General features: G+C 37.5%; 1 protein-coding gene across 4 annotated transcripts in view; it reads right to left on the bottom strand.

The window, feature by feature from the left end:
• ST6GALNAC3 (ST6 N-acetylgalactosaminide alpha-2,6-sialyltransferase 3) overlaps positions 1–15,387 on the bottom strand; it is a 528,670-nt gene that overhangs the window by 107,691 nt on the left and 405,592 nt on the right. Inside the window, exon 5 of one of the 4 annotated variants that reach the window (XM_082686595.1) lies at positions 11,333–11,640. The exons of the other annotated variants lie outside the window; for them this stretch is intronic. Coding sequence (XP_082542721.1) covers positions 11,409–11,640 — 232 coding nt within the window. The 3' untranslated portion in view covers positions 11,333–11,408. Of the gene's footprint in view, positions 1–11,332; positions 11,641–15,387 lie in introns of those variants that run through there. 4 annotated transcript variants of the gene reach the window in all.

Here is a 15,387-nt window from a genome sequence, read left to right as displayed (position 1 = left end):
ACCCGACAACTTAAAGGATTTCAGAGTAATGACATGACTCATTAGTGTTAAGGCCACTTCAAATTAAAAGACTTATCTTCAGCTACTGAGAGAAGGAATTGTTAATGAGCTTCATGCATGAATATCTGGAAAGGGCTCCTGCTTGCTCTTTAGGCATGAAACTACCTGAAGTTGTATCCACAGGTATTTAGGTTCCTAAGACCAGATTCTAAGTAATTTTGCCTCACTGCTTGATAAACAGTGTTGGTAATGGAAGCTGTGTGCCCACGATCCACAGAGAAAAGTGGGGAATGTTGTGCACCACAGGAGATGCTGGAGAAATGCTGGAGAAAAAGGGAAGCCCTACCATTAGGGAAAGACATGCAAAGGAAGGGCTAAGATGAGCCTTCACTGCTCTAAGTTTATGCTCTTCCAAATACAGTGGGGACAACTTGAGAACACAATGTAAAGGTGAAGCAAGGTTAGGCCTGTCTTTCTGAATACTCTAACACACTGCATAGCTACTGAATCTGTCACTGTTTTTGGCATTTACTCTTGAACTGGGAACTTGACCATCTTCTTCCCTATTGAACTCCACACGGATGAGGCCCATTCCAGAGAGGTGTCCATTTGAAGCCTCTGGTAATAAAAGTTTGGTGTTTGAAGGAACTACGCTGAATAAGTTGGTTTGTTTCTTGCAAACAAGTTACATAAATGGTAGTCTCATGGAAAAGGAAATACTCAGGTGCAAAATCAAATGAGAGGTGCAGAATATAAAGACTAAACGGGACTGGACCTCTGTAGATCGTGGCATCGTCTCCTATACCAGTTACGAAAAAGACATTAGATTAAGGGTCTCTTGACAGAGTTGGGAAACTGCCACAATAACTGGGCATTTGTTCATTGACTCCTGGGATGATCTATACCTGTAATTCATTTCTAAGTCTGGGAAGAAAGCAGAGGCTGATATTTTTGAAATGCCTTTCTAATGGCCAGGAATCATGGCAATTTTATTTTCTAGTATAATTATGTATTTTCCTACTCTGTGTTTCAACTGCAAAGGAACAGAAACATGGGATTCCCAGTTGAAGCTTTTAAGTTGACAGTCTGATAGCCTGATCTATTTTTATTTACTTTTAAATTTAAATTCAAAGCCAGTGTTCATAGGTACCTTTACAACAAGCTGCAGGCCTATGGGAAATACTCCCTGGCTCCTTGTTTATCTAAAGTTTGGCCCTTCATTATGATCAATTAATATTTCAGAAGGTTCATTTTTTTTTTCTGAGATTGGAATAGATGTCACTTTCCAGAAAGCCACTTTCATTGCTATTCATTTTCTTTTCAGTGTCTTGTTTATGACTCAAAAACACACAGATGATTTCATAATGAGAGCATATTATGTAGAAATGGAAATATAATCTTTGAAAAGTGTGACTTTTTATGTGTTAGGTAACATTTCTCTTCAATTTTCCTTCTCATGTGATTTTTTTTTCTTCTTTCCTAAAGGGAAATAAGTGTTAGGAGAGAACTGACATATATATCAGGAATTTAAAATTATATTTCTTAAACTACTATAAAATCTAAAGGGAGCAGGTGATTAAAGTCCTTCATTTTTAAAGAATTCTCTTTGAGAAATCCCAGAAGCTGGAGAAAAATTGTTTTTATTATCGCTTAAGTTTCATTTAAGGGCATAGAATATACCAGGTTCTATAAAGAAACAAAATATTTGCCTCTAATATTATATACAATTGTTTTTGTTTTTAAAAGCACTACAGTTTATAATGTAAAAGATGCCAAGATGCCAATAAAGCCAATGACCATGAACATCATGTAGTCATTTATTCATTTATTTTCTAACTTATTTAAGAAGTTAAATGAGGAGTACCTACTATATGTGGTTACACAGGCTATTATGGCAAGCATGAACATGAATAACGTATGTCTTTACCTTTAAGAAATTTATAATATATTAATAGAGAAAGACATAATCAGAGAGCTATAATATAGGTCAGAAGGATTCATTAGTTGCATATAAAATCTAATTTGTCTGATATGAGAATTGCTACCCCAGCTTTCTTTGGAGGACCGTTGGCATGATAAATGGTTCTCCATCCCCTCACTTTCAATCTGGAGGTGTCTTTAGGTTCAAAGAGAGTCTCTGTAGACAGTATATGCATGGATCCTGTTTTGTTTTTGTTTTTAAATCCAATCTGAAACCCTGTACCTTTTCATGGGAGCATTCAGCCCATTCACATTGAGGGTAACTATTGGCAGATATGAATTTAGTGCCATCATATTCCCTCTATAGAATGTGCCTGTTAATTTCTGGTCTATATCAAAAAGTAATCAAGTATTATATGTTGGCTAATTGAACATAAAAAAATATAGGTCAGAAGGTTCAAAATATTATGGGATTTCTAGCTCAAGATGGCTTACTGACGGTATACGTAAACTTGTCTTCCCTCTCAAATTACTACTGATATAACCTTATAAACAAACCATTATAAAAGCCATGAGACAGGAAAATCAGACATCCCAACAGCAGAGCAGTATACTGATAGGAATTTGAGAAGACCTAAATAAGATAAGAATAGATTGATAGGCATTTCTGTTCCATGTAGCTTAAAGTAGTTTTTGGTAGACTAAGTCATCTGCTGAGAAGAACAATTTTCCAAAAGCAAAATAAACATAAAAATCCTGTTTAAAGATAATACACAGCTGCAGAAATAATGAAATCTGGAGAAGTGAAAAGCATGGAAAGGGGAGACTCTTAGAAAGGTACAATAATGGTCATCAGCCGTACCTCCCCTGGAAGCTTGTGCTGATTCTTGCATGGGTAGACTGGAGAAGTGGGTTTTGACTAGGCAGAGGGCCACTTTTGAGGTCAGAGAAACCAATAGATACTTTGGAGGTTAGGTGAGATGGAGTTAAGAAATTGGATACTTGAGGAGCTTCAAGAGAGAACTGATCCTCTCTCCCTTAATATGTGCCAAATTCTGAAGATGTACAAAATAGGAGGCTTAAGAACTAAGCTACAAACTCTGAGAAGTAAAGTGAAAAATTCTGCATCTCCTGGAGCTAAGATGACAAAACCTTCTAGTGTAAATGGACTTAGTGAATACAACAATCTCTTAATTGGAAGTGACAAAAACCTTTGGACTAGAGACAGGGAAAATGAGATATAGACTGAGTTTTAGTTTAATTTAATAAAAACTTTAATCCAGCCTAAACCTGGCCCGTTCCTAAATGATTTAAGATAGCCCCTCACTCAATCTACCTAGCAGAGGAAAAGATAATCCTCTTCTGGTGCATGATCACAATATCTGGGTTTTCATCCATATTTATATATATTCAGTGTTTTTCACTTATTAAAAACATTCTAGGCATGGTAAGGGAAGGGCCAAGTGTCAGAAAACCAAGAGGAAAAAAATAGGCAACATAAACAGATATATATGTGATACAGACATTAGTTTTGTAAGATAAAAACTATAAAAAACTGATTAATATGAACAAGGAAAGAAAAATGAAAGAGGAAATGGGAGTTTTTATCAGGTAATTAGAATCTGAGTCAGTAATGTTTACATTTTATACACATATGAACATTGATATATATATGTGTATGTATGTATATGTGTGTGTGTGTATATACATATATATATGTATATATATATGAATGATTCATTATAGGGATTTGTCCTTACACAACTGTGACAGCTGGTTAAATTTCACTGTATGGTGGATGTCTTGGTATTTTGTACTGGAGCTTCATGTTTAAAATGTTAAGCATTTGGGGGGAAAAGATAGATATATATAAAGTTGAGGACAGTGAAAACAAACTAGAATCCAAAAGATTGAGTGGAACACATGAAGTGACTAAAACCCACACCAGTCACCAGTCTTTCACTGCCTTTAATTTTTATGGCAATTTTCATGCTCAAGAAGATCTTACCCTCATCACACAGCTGACTGAGGATTCAGAGAAGCTGAACTAGGAAGACACTGAAGACCTAGCCACTGCCCGACACCAACGAGATGAGCCAACAGATCAGTGAAAACGTGTGTGAGAAGCAATGGCATCTGCTTTTACTTTATGACCTTCTAGGTATGAATCAATATGACTACTGCTTTAATTCTTCCTTCTGAAACTCATATATAATGTCTTTTGTAGGTCATTTGAACTAAAAACATGTAAGGAAAAGCACTCTTGAAATGTAGCTTAGCCTAGCATAATTGACATAATACAAGGCCACCAAAAAAATCTATACAAAGAATTAGATGGGGTTCCATCTTCTATCTTAAAGTGAAATTAATGCATAGAACACAACACTGGACAGAGTTGTGTACAAAATTAGTAAACCTGAAGACAACTGAAAAGATCCAAATGGAAGCACAGAGTGATTAAAAAAAATGGGTAGGGGGCAAGAATAGAGCAAAAGAGAAACAGTATAACATATATGCAATGGGTACATCAGAAAGAGAGGAAAGAGCTGGAAAGAAACAATATTTGAAGAGACAGTGACAAAATAAAACCCCTCCAATGGAAGAAAAACAGTAATTCACAAGTTCAAAATACTCAGCAAACTACAAGCAGAATAAATATTTTAAAAAATCATTAAGGTACATCATAGACACATGAACTTTAAAAAAGACAAATAAAATACATGTTAAAAGCAACCATAGGAGAAAAAGACACAATCTTCAAAGGAACACCAATTAGAAAATTGGTGACTTCTCAAGAGAAATGATGTAAACCAGAAGACAATAAAATAATACCTTAAAAGTGCTAAAAATCACTGTCAATTTAGCACTCTACAGTGAATACAGTGTAAATGTATAGTGAAAATACATCTCAATAATGTATCTCAAAAATAAAGAGGAAATAAAAATATTTCTAAAAAAACAAAAATTGAGACAATTCATTGACAGCAGGATTGTACTCAAGGGAATATTAAAGAAAGCTCTTTAAGCAAAAGGAGTATGATCATAGAAGAAGATATTGAAATGAAGAAAGAAAAATTAGTAGCAATACAAAAATAAATATGTGGGCAAATATAACTGAATTTAGGTGGTATGAAAGTTCTATCATTGTTATGGAAAAGGTAAAAATCATCATTTGTATTAGGCTGTAATAAATCATGGAAGACTATTTTGATCTCTTAATCATTAAACATTTGTTTAAAAATGTAAAACTGATAAGATAATAGAAAAAAATGAAAGGCAAAAATCCAAAAGAAGGCAAAAAAACCCACAAATGGAGTAAAAAAAAAAAAAAAAGCAAATGGGCCAAATAGTAAACATATAATAAAACGATGGATATAAACCCAAATATACAAGTACATTAACTATAAAATGGAAAAAATAGTCCAAGTAAAAGATTAATATTTTCAGACTAGGTTTTAAAAAGTTTTATATGCTTACAACAATGAGGTGCCATTTAACCATTAATCAAAGAAAACTGGTATATCTATACTGATACCAGCCAAAGTAACCTTAAGGAGAAAGGATTACTAGAGATGAACAAGTTCATATCATAAATTAGTCCACAATGAAGACATAAATCTGAAAGCACCTAATACAAAAAAATTAAGCAGGTTTCTGCTATAAGTCATACACATAAAAAGTCTCAAAAATCAGTGATTTTTTCCAAAAGAAACCCAACTAACCACAAATGAGAAGTAGTAATGAAGGCTAGAAGAAGTAGACTATGGTTAATTGGTCACGAAATTTTTATCATTGTGTGTGTGTATGTGTGTGTGTGTCTTTTATGCCAATCTTCTCTTGGAGCAGCCAATTTCAATGTGTGCTTCAGGATTAAGCTTTATGTATAGCTTTATAAAGTGGGAATTTCAGAAGTACCTGGGTAACTTATGGTCTTCTGTGCCAAGACAAGAGTCTATGCACTATCTTTAATGAGAAGCCCATCTAGTTATAGGTTTCTCTTTTCTTGTCCAGTTCCTTCTATTATTAGAGCTTGTATCTGCTGCTAGGTCAACAGGAATTCTCATTTAGGCTAAGTAAATAAGATGTCACTATCAATATTTTTCAGTCAAGATCCTCAGATACAAATATGAGCAAACATGTATGGAACACTCACCATTTGAGGGAAACTGCAGCATGAAAAAAGAGTCACTGACTCAACAAACAAAAGTAATCACTAAGGAAGCAAGTTAACAGAAGAAACAGGAAGAAAAAGTATATATATATGTAGATATATGTATATATGTGTATATATATATACACATTTTTAAAAATCTCATAAATATTTTAAAAATATATTATCTAGGGGCGCCTGGGTGGCTCAGCGGGTTAAGCCGCTGCCTTCGGCTCAGGTCATGATCTCAGGGTCCTGGGATCGAGTCCCACATCGGGCTCTCTGCTCGGCGGGGAGCCTGCTTCCTCCTCTCTCTCTGCCTGCCTCTCTGCCTACTTGTGATCTCTCTCTGTCAAATAAATAAATAAATCTTAAAAAAATATATATTATCTATGATAAAAGCAACTGGCTTCTATGAAAAATAAATGAGCAGAATTCTTGGAAATTAAAAAGAGAATTACCATAAACTTAATAAATTAGAATGGTTGAAAACTGAATAATGAACTCAAAGATCAAAATAAGGGATTCTCCTACAAAACAGCACAAATGACAAAAGATTGGAGGGTAAAGAAAAAGCGATGACTTGTTAGTTTATACGGAACAATAAAATGTTCAAGAATCTCAAAGAAATTTTTGAAATCAAGCCATAATTAATTGGGATCTGTCTCAGCAGATATCAAATAAAAAAAGATAAAAGGACTTAGAAAAAACAAGGAAAAAGACTAATTTTATTAATAAACATTTTAAGCTTCTGTACTAAAAAGGCTATGAGGAGCAAAATTAAAAGATAACTAAGAGGAGATACCTATAACAATTGTTTACTATTCATTTTACACAGATTTCTTTAAAAAAAAAAATAATGACGAGTAAGCCAATAGAAGTTTGAACAAAGGACCATTTACAAGAAAAGAGATACATGTGGCTAAGAAACTTATGCACAATTCACCAGTCTCACTAGTATGAGAATAAAAATTAAAATAAGAAGACGGTATATTTTGCCCATTCGATTACAAATGTGAAAAACATTACTAATATTTTTGAAAATGTGGTGAAAAGAGCAACCTCAGATACTATGCAGTATAAGCCCTTTTGGAAGCAATCTCTCCATGTGTAGCTATCAAAATATAAAATGCACATACTCCCTGACCTAGCAACCTCATTTCTAGGAATCTCTCCTAACAGAAATCTTGCATTTATTTACACAAAAGTCACACATATTCAGTGATAGAAAAAAAAAGAGACTTCTGAAAACTGCCAGTTATTGAAACCCAACTTTGATAGTTTAAGCGACAAACAAAATCAAAAAGTAAAAACCATAAATCCATTAAAACAAACAATAAGAGAAAGAGGAGAGTGCATATATGTGTGTACATGTATATACATATTTATAGGTGTATGTATATATGTGTATCTATATACAGATTATTTCCAAAACATATTGTTAGATACTATTTAAAAAATAACTCAAGTGACAGAATAATGCTTACAGAATAATTCCATCTAAGAAGCAGCGGCAGAAAGAACAAACACTAGGAAAGCAGGGTACGTGCCTGTGTATATATGTGTATAGGTAAGGGGCTAGACTCTTACTAGAGGTTACCTATGGGAAGTGGTGTGGGTTTGAAGGAGAAATGGAGGCAATCCTTCACATTTTAAAATTCTGTTTTCCATATTATTCAACTCTTCCCCTTCAAAAGTCATAATATTCAATTGTGATGTTTCCATGTAAAAACAATCATTTAAAGAAAAAGAAATGATGTTATGTTAGCACAGAGGAAAGAAGAGACTAACACCAGGAAATCATTCCAAATTTGGAACCTGAGGCATGGTCTCTGCCCTTTAGGAGGCTAAGGGAGATAAACAGTACTCAGGCTGCCATGACACATAGCATATAGGTCTGTAGGAGAAGTAAAAACAAATTGTAGGAGAAGTCAGAAGAGAGCTATTACTTCGAATATGTTATCTAATAATTCATTTTGTTCCACCACTTAATGTAGAGAGGAAAATTCAATTCAATTGAAATCATTTATTCATATCCCTAAACTGAACGGCATATTGATTTTGATATTCATTTTCACTACATTCAAGAGGCCTTCGATGTGGAGCCCTTTCCATTTTTAAGTGTCCTTGAATCACCCACAATTGTAGTGCCACTCTCTGAATGTCAAAAAGGCAGAGCCACATGAAGGGGAGAGATGGCTTCTGCTCAGTTTAGTGGAATTTAACAAACATTGGCCAAATGGCATTTATATGCCAAGTATTGGCCAAGGGCTGAAGAAGCGAAGATGAAAATTCTATGTCCTTGCTCTAAAGAGCCTTCAAATCTCCTGGCAAGATCAGAGGCATGACCACTGGAGGCACAGGGCACTAGAGGTTCAGGGCACACAGGAGACAAGAGCAGGGGAGCTGCACACAGGTGGGGATGGCGGGGTCTGGCAAAGAAGTCCTGAGGAGCAGGCCTTTACGGTGAGACTTGAACAACAGCAGGGTTTACGTGGTGGGGAGGAGGAATGGAGATAGGTCCATGACATGTAACAGCACAACTGCCTGCCTTGGCTAGAATCCACTCTTTCTGCATTGTCGACGATAAGAGGGAATAGGGAAAGAGAGAACAGAGGAGAGGTTGAAGAGGTCAGACTCCACAGGGCTTTGAAATGGAGAGTTAAGGAACGTATTTTATTCCAGACAGGATTTGAAAGGCTTTAAGTTGCTGGGTTAGATTTATTTTGTAAATGGATCACTCTGTGTAGGATAAGAGAAGAGGGCAAAGACACCAGTTCGGAGAAAGGCTCTATGTCCTGAACTAGAGTGGTAGCAATAGGTAGGGGAAGTGGAGAGTTGTTTGAGAAACTCCGTCTGGAAAGTCTACTTACCAGACTTGAGTTATGAGGATTAAACAAGTTCATATAAACAAAGGTTTTAGCCCAGCGAATGACATATAGTCAACACCACACAAACTATTTGGTATTATTATTGCCGGATCCCCCCAGGTTCTCAGTACCCCTTCACACTTTCTGCTCCCACTTCTTGGATCATCCTTTCTTCAGTGCCCATCTCTCGAGTCCCATGGCTTTTTACTATTCTGATCATGACATATTCTGAGATTATATGTGCTCTCCCTGGCAACCAGATTGTAAGATCTGGGTCTCATTTGTGTTAATGTCCCTAGCACTCAGCATACTACCTTGCATATAGTCCTCAAGGTATTCTTGGTGAAGGGTAGGAACCAAAACCCACAATACCTTACACAGACTATTTTTAGCTCAAGATCATACCTCCAAATGTAAATAAATTAAACTTAGTGTGAACACCCATCCCAAAGTTTCTGTCCAGAGCTTCTGGCATGCTGTGAGTTAAATCATGTCCTACATATTTATGCTGTGATTCTTACTCTGATATGGGAAAATCAGTGCTATCAGGCCTATGATTCCATTGGCTGCAGATGACATATCAGGACCGTCCACCATATATATATATATATATTTTTTTTTTTAATTTGCCAGAGAGAAAGAGCAAGCGAGTACACACAAGCAGGCAGAGAGGCAGGCAGAGGCAGCGAGAGAAGCAGGTTCCCTGCCAAGCAAGGAGCCCGATGTGGGACTCGATCCCATGACCCCAGGATCATGACCTGAGCCGAAGGCAGAGGCTTAACCCACTGAGCCACCCAGACATCCCTGTCCACCATATTTTTAACTGTGCTCTGGAGAGTCAAGCTTCTCTCTTGCAAGAGAAATACACTCTCTACCACTTTCAGGCTGATATTCAAAAGGCTGAGAAAATACTTTCTTCATTGTAATAGGTAGAAAAATGGCCTTAAAGATGTCTACAACCTAAGCTCCAAAACCTGTGAATATGTTACCTTACATGGCAAAAGGGATTTTGCAATTGTAATTAAATTAAGGATCTTGAGATGGGGAGATTATCCTGGATTATTCAGTCCCAGTGCAATTACGAGGATCTTTATAAAAGAAAAAAAGGGAGACAAGAGAGTTAGGAATTGACTTGTAACTCCAAAACTGCAAGAAAATAAATTAGTGTTGTTTTAAGCCACTAAGTCTGTGGTAATTTCTTACATCAGCAATGGGAAACTAATACATGCCCTTTACTCAAATCTCATTGGTACAAACAGTTTCCAGCGTATTTGTTCCCTTTGATGTAGCTCCAGTACCTCAAGGACTGCCCTTACATTTTAAAATGTCAGAGTAAGGATGGATCCTCATTTTTTAAAATGATTCTAACCAAAATATTACTGTAGTGCCATCCCCAACAATCCCAATATTATAAATTCCCGTCTATTCTTAATATAAAGGTCAATTTCACCCAAGCCAGTTCTCTGGATTCCTGCAATATTTTTGGAACTATTCATGGAGTGTGTACTGGATAGCAACGGTTCTCATCGCTCCCCACCTCTTTTCTTCGTCTTCTCTTTTGTGTTTACTCTTTTGTTCGCCTGTTTTTTTTTTCCCCCCGCCTTAGGCTGCACTCAGTGATGAAAGACAGTTTCTTAGGCCACCAGCATTCAAATAATTTCATGCTATATGAACGACTGAAGAATAACTCTGTTGGTCTTTCCAGAATAAATAATGACATTCCCATTTCTTAATGAGCTTAAAAATGACAAGCTGTTCAAATCTTAGACTCTTACATTAGCAGGACCTCAGACCTTGAAAATTCTGTCCTACTTGGTAAAGTATTTATTCTTAATGCACATTGTCCTTAATAAGCAGATGCTCCATGCTTACCATCTGGCTTATCCTGCCAATTCAGTACATTTTTATACGACCAAAACACTTTTTTTTCCTTTTTTTTGTTAATATTTTTTAAAATTTTTTAAATTTTTAATTTTTAAAAATTTCTTTTCAGTGTAACAGTATTCATTGTTTTTGCACCACACCCAGTGCTCCATGCAATCCGTGCCCCTCCCTAATACCCACCACCTGGTTCCCCCAAGCTCCCATCCCCCGCACCTTCAAAACCCTCAGATTGTTTTTCAGAGTCCATAGTCTCTCATGGTTCACCTCCCCTTCCAATTTCCCTCAACTCCCTTCTCCTCTCCATCTCCCCATGTCCTCCAAGCTATGTTCCACAAATAAGTGAACCAAAACACTTTCTAACTGGTTCTTAAATGAGATGTCTCAGACATCATCTGAAGATTTTCAACTTTTCATTAATGTAAAGATGATACTGTACCCCAAAATCTATTTTAGAGCATAAAATAGGGAGAATGAAAGGACACCAGGGGATATTGTTACCTGATACTGTCCTAGAAATCTGGGGTCCAGCTCAGCCCCTGGCTGGTCCCTGCTGTGGAATCCTTCTCCCTCCCTTGTTCTCCTTTCTAGGGACTCTTCTGGATGGCTTTCTCAGCAGCACCAGCTCTGGTGGGAGACTTCTGGATGTCACATTTCAGCAATACTAGGGCCCAAGTGACAAACTTCAAACATGATGCAGCCTTCTTAGGTCTTTCTGCAGAGAGTCTAGGGGCTCTTCTATTCACAGACTTTAGTGTTGAAACCATTCTGCCATCACATCTCCATTGCCCTGGGCCAAATCTCCTTAAGGCAAGTTTGCTAGTCAAGATAAAGAAGTGAAAGGATGCAACATGGGGGCTTAAGTGGGTACGAGAAGAATAAATGAACGAAGATGGGATTGGGAGGGAGACAAACCATAAGTGACTCTTAATCTCACAAAACAAACTGAGGGTTGCTGGGGGGAGGGGGTTTGGGAGAAGGGGGTGGGATTATGGACATTGGGGAGGGTATGTGTTTTGGTGAGTGCTGTGAAGTGTGTAAACCTGGTGATTCACAGACCTGTACCCCTGGGGATAAAAATATATGTTTGTAAAAAATAAAAAATTATAAAAAAAAAAAAAAAGAAGTGAAAGGAGTTAATAAACACATGAGAAGATGCTCGACATCATTAGCCATGAGGAAGATCCAAATCAAAACCACAGTGAGATACTACTCCAAATCCATGGGGATGGCTACACTAAAAATGACAGATAATAGCAAGTATTGGTAAGGATGAGGAGAAATTGGAAAGTTGGCTGCAAAGTAAAATTGATATAGCTGCTTTAATAAATGGTCCTAAGGCTTCCTCAAAAGTTTATACATAGAGTTCATATATGACCCAACAATTCCACTCTTAAGCAAGTACCCAGGAGAAATGAAAACTCACGTTGACACAAAAATTTGTATACGGATGTTCACAACAGCGTTATTCACAACAACCAAAAGTAGAGATGCCCCAAATGTTTACTGAGCAATGAATGCATGAAATAAAATGTGATACATGCACACACCCAGCCACAAAGAGGAATGATACTTGCTGTAACATGGATGAACGCTGAAAATATTATGTTAAGTAAAAGAAGCCAGTCATAAAGAACCTCAAATTGTATGATTCCATGTATATGGAATACCCAAAGTAAGTAAATCCATAGAGGCAAAAGGTGCATTAATGGTTTCCTAGGACTAGTGGGGGCTAGGGGACTGAAGGGTGGCAGCTAAGGCGTGTGGGGCTTCATTTGGAGATGATTAAAATATGCTAAAATTGATTACGGTGATGATTGTACAACTCCAAATACGCTAAAGCCACTGACCTGTATGCTGTAAGTGAGCAAATGACCTAGCATGTGATTTGTATCTTAATGAAGCCGTTTAATAAACAGAAAGAACTGGAATGAATGAGTGTTTCCCACCAAGGTATTTCCTGAGCTGTGTCACAGGTTGGGGAACCCACATACCCTCTCTACCAGCCACCTTTCTCTCCCTCTGGCCCCACCTCCTCTTTACTTGGAATTGACAGGATCCACACCAGCAGCTGCCCCTGAGGGACACAGCCCTGGACTGCCTGGAATTTAAGGTTTTGTTTTGTTTGTCAAATAATGAATCACAAAGGCAATTTGCTTACTACTGACTGCGTCTTCCTAAAACATACTGCTAGGGCACAACAGCATGTCATTTTTCAGTATTTCCAAAAGAACGTTCACCTTAAATCTTTGTTTCTGTTCTTGTCCATGCATGCTGCAAGGCTCCACTCTTCTGTATCAGCATTCGTATATACCTACTTCTCCTGACTTGTTTGTCCAGGATCTGCCTTCAGCAGCCAACTGCCTTTATGACACAATCCGACTGCTGTCCTGTAATCCAAATCTCTTTAGCCAAATTGTCTGCAGCCTCCTCTTTTTCACCAGCTAAGCCACCTGCCTTGAACCTAAAATCCCGATGATTAGTTTCTCTTTTAGAATAGGACACTGCAGTACTCCTTGAATTATAAATGATCCTTGGAAAGAAAAATGTTTTAGAATAATCCCACATATATCCTCAATGTCATCAGACACAATAGTTGCTCAATAATGTTCTTAAAGAATGAGCTGGGAAGGTCTATGGGACTGACACAATCAGGGAGGGTTTTGCTATACTGGTAACCTCAGCGCTGGGCAATGAACCTCTGTTTACATGTGTCACTGAAAGAAAGAAAGGGACCATTCAAGGAAAGATGAGGATTTAGTGTAAGGAATCTTTCACTTCATTTACAATTTTCCCGGGATGGACCCAGATTCCTTTTCACTGTGACAAGCGTCTCCATTCTTCACTCCCTCTTAATGTGATGTTAATTCACTACTGTTGAACTTCTGTCATATTTCAGCGGTAGAAGTTGCTGTTTACATCAGCTAATAAAGATCTGCAAGGGCCCCGAGACTCAGCCGGGTGCAGGGTACTACCTAACATAAGCAGAAGACCACCCAGCTCTCGCGGCTCCGTTTCCAAGGACTCCGCAACACTCTGGAGTTTATTAGCATATGATGTGTCAAATAAAACCCATGTTTCATACACAGCGCATTATTAAATAATGATTATGTCTCAAGGTAGGAGCCGAACATATTTCATTTTTCCCTCTGCTGTTAAATAAGGAGGTCGCCCTCAGCAGCAACTGACAAGTACAAACAGTCAAATCAACACTGTGCCTGGCACTGAAATTAAGTGGTGCGGATTCTTCCCCTGCACATGCAGTGCCCCGTGTCCATCTTAAAATTATTTCTGATGGTTAAGATTAGCAAAGGTGCAAGATTCATGACAGCGAAGCCTTGGGCCCTCCATCCTGAGCTCTCCTTTCAGTGCTTCCAAGCAATGCCCAGCCAGGGGGATTAGCCCGGCTTCTCCAGGGACATGCAGGTCCCGAGTCCTTGCGTCTTTGGAAATACGATTCTCAGATTAGACTAGCTGAGTCTCACTGATTTGGGGCCCAGTTTAGCTGTCAGAGTTGGGATCTAGTAATAAAGTAAAGAACAACCACTGCCCGTGGTGTCAACAGTTGATGAGGAAGGGACAGCGCTAGTTTGATTACATGTCCAAATGTTGTCTGACCTAGTACCCTCAGTTTTTCAATGAAGTTTCAGCTGCCCATTTCTTGACTCATTAGCACAACACTACTGAAAAATAATGCTTCTACTAGGTACCAGGAAATACTCGGCCGCATTTTGGGATAGAGAATTCTTTTCTGTTTCGTACAACTGTGCTTGACACACACTTCCTCACTGGCTGTGTTGAGTTTCCTATGCAGGTTACAGGATGGGAGGGAAGGATGAGAGGCTTCTAAGCCCTCTGCTCTTGAAAAAGGGCCACTATAAAGTAAGCTAGAGAAGAACAGCAGCGGGTGTGATCCTACTAAAAATGCTTCCCACATCAGAACATCTCTCTCTATAGTCAAAGTCTTTTTAAAATCACTGAATACTTGTATCAATACTAATAGGTAGTATGACTTAATACCTTAGAGAAGTTCAAAGAGCAAATAATATAACTCTAGGAATCGTAAAATCTCAGAGTAACATAATCGGCTATGCCAATGAAACACAAATTATGTTAGGTTCTTTCTAATGTAAGACTCCAGACAGTGAAAGGGCAAAATACCCTCTATCATATGCATCTAAATGTTCTTCCAGCATCTATTATTGTGTTTTCTATGCTCTGCGAATGTTTCATCTGCATTTACATTTCTTTCTTTTTTCTTGATAAGATCAGAATCTTTATTTTATGACCTATTGCATTTACATTTCAGTATGCTTTTAAATATAGCTTACTTTCATGTTGTTATGAATGCATAACTATTCATACTAAATATGGTGAAGTCACATTGAATATTCATTCATTACTCGAGATATTTATTCAATACTGTAGCGGGTTGAATTGTGGCCCCCTAAAAAATGCTCACCTGGAACCTCAGAATGGGACCTTATGAAATAAGGGTCTTTGCAGATGTAATTAAAGCACCCTGGATGGCTTTACCCTTGAAAAATTCTGCTTTGTGATACTGTT

This window comes from Mustela nivalis (assembly GCF_964662115.1).
Source record: "Mustela nivalis genome assembly, chromosome: 10".
In the NCBI taxonomy this organism is placed as follows: Eukaryota; Metazoa; Chordata; class Mammalia; order Carnivora; family Mustelidae; genus Mustela; species Mustela nivalis.
The sequence above is the reverse complement of the archived record's forward strand: the minus strand, read 5'-3'. Positions and strand labels throughout refer to the sequence as shown.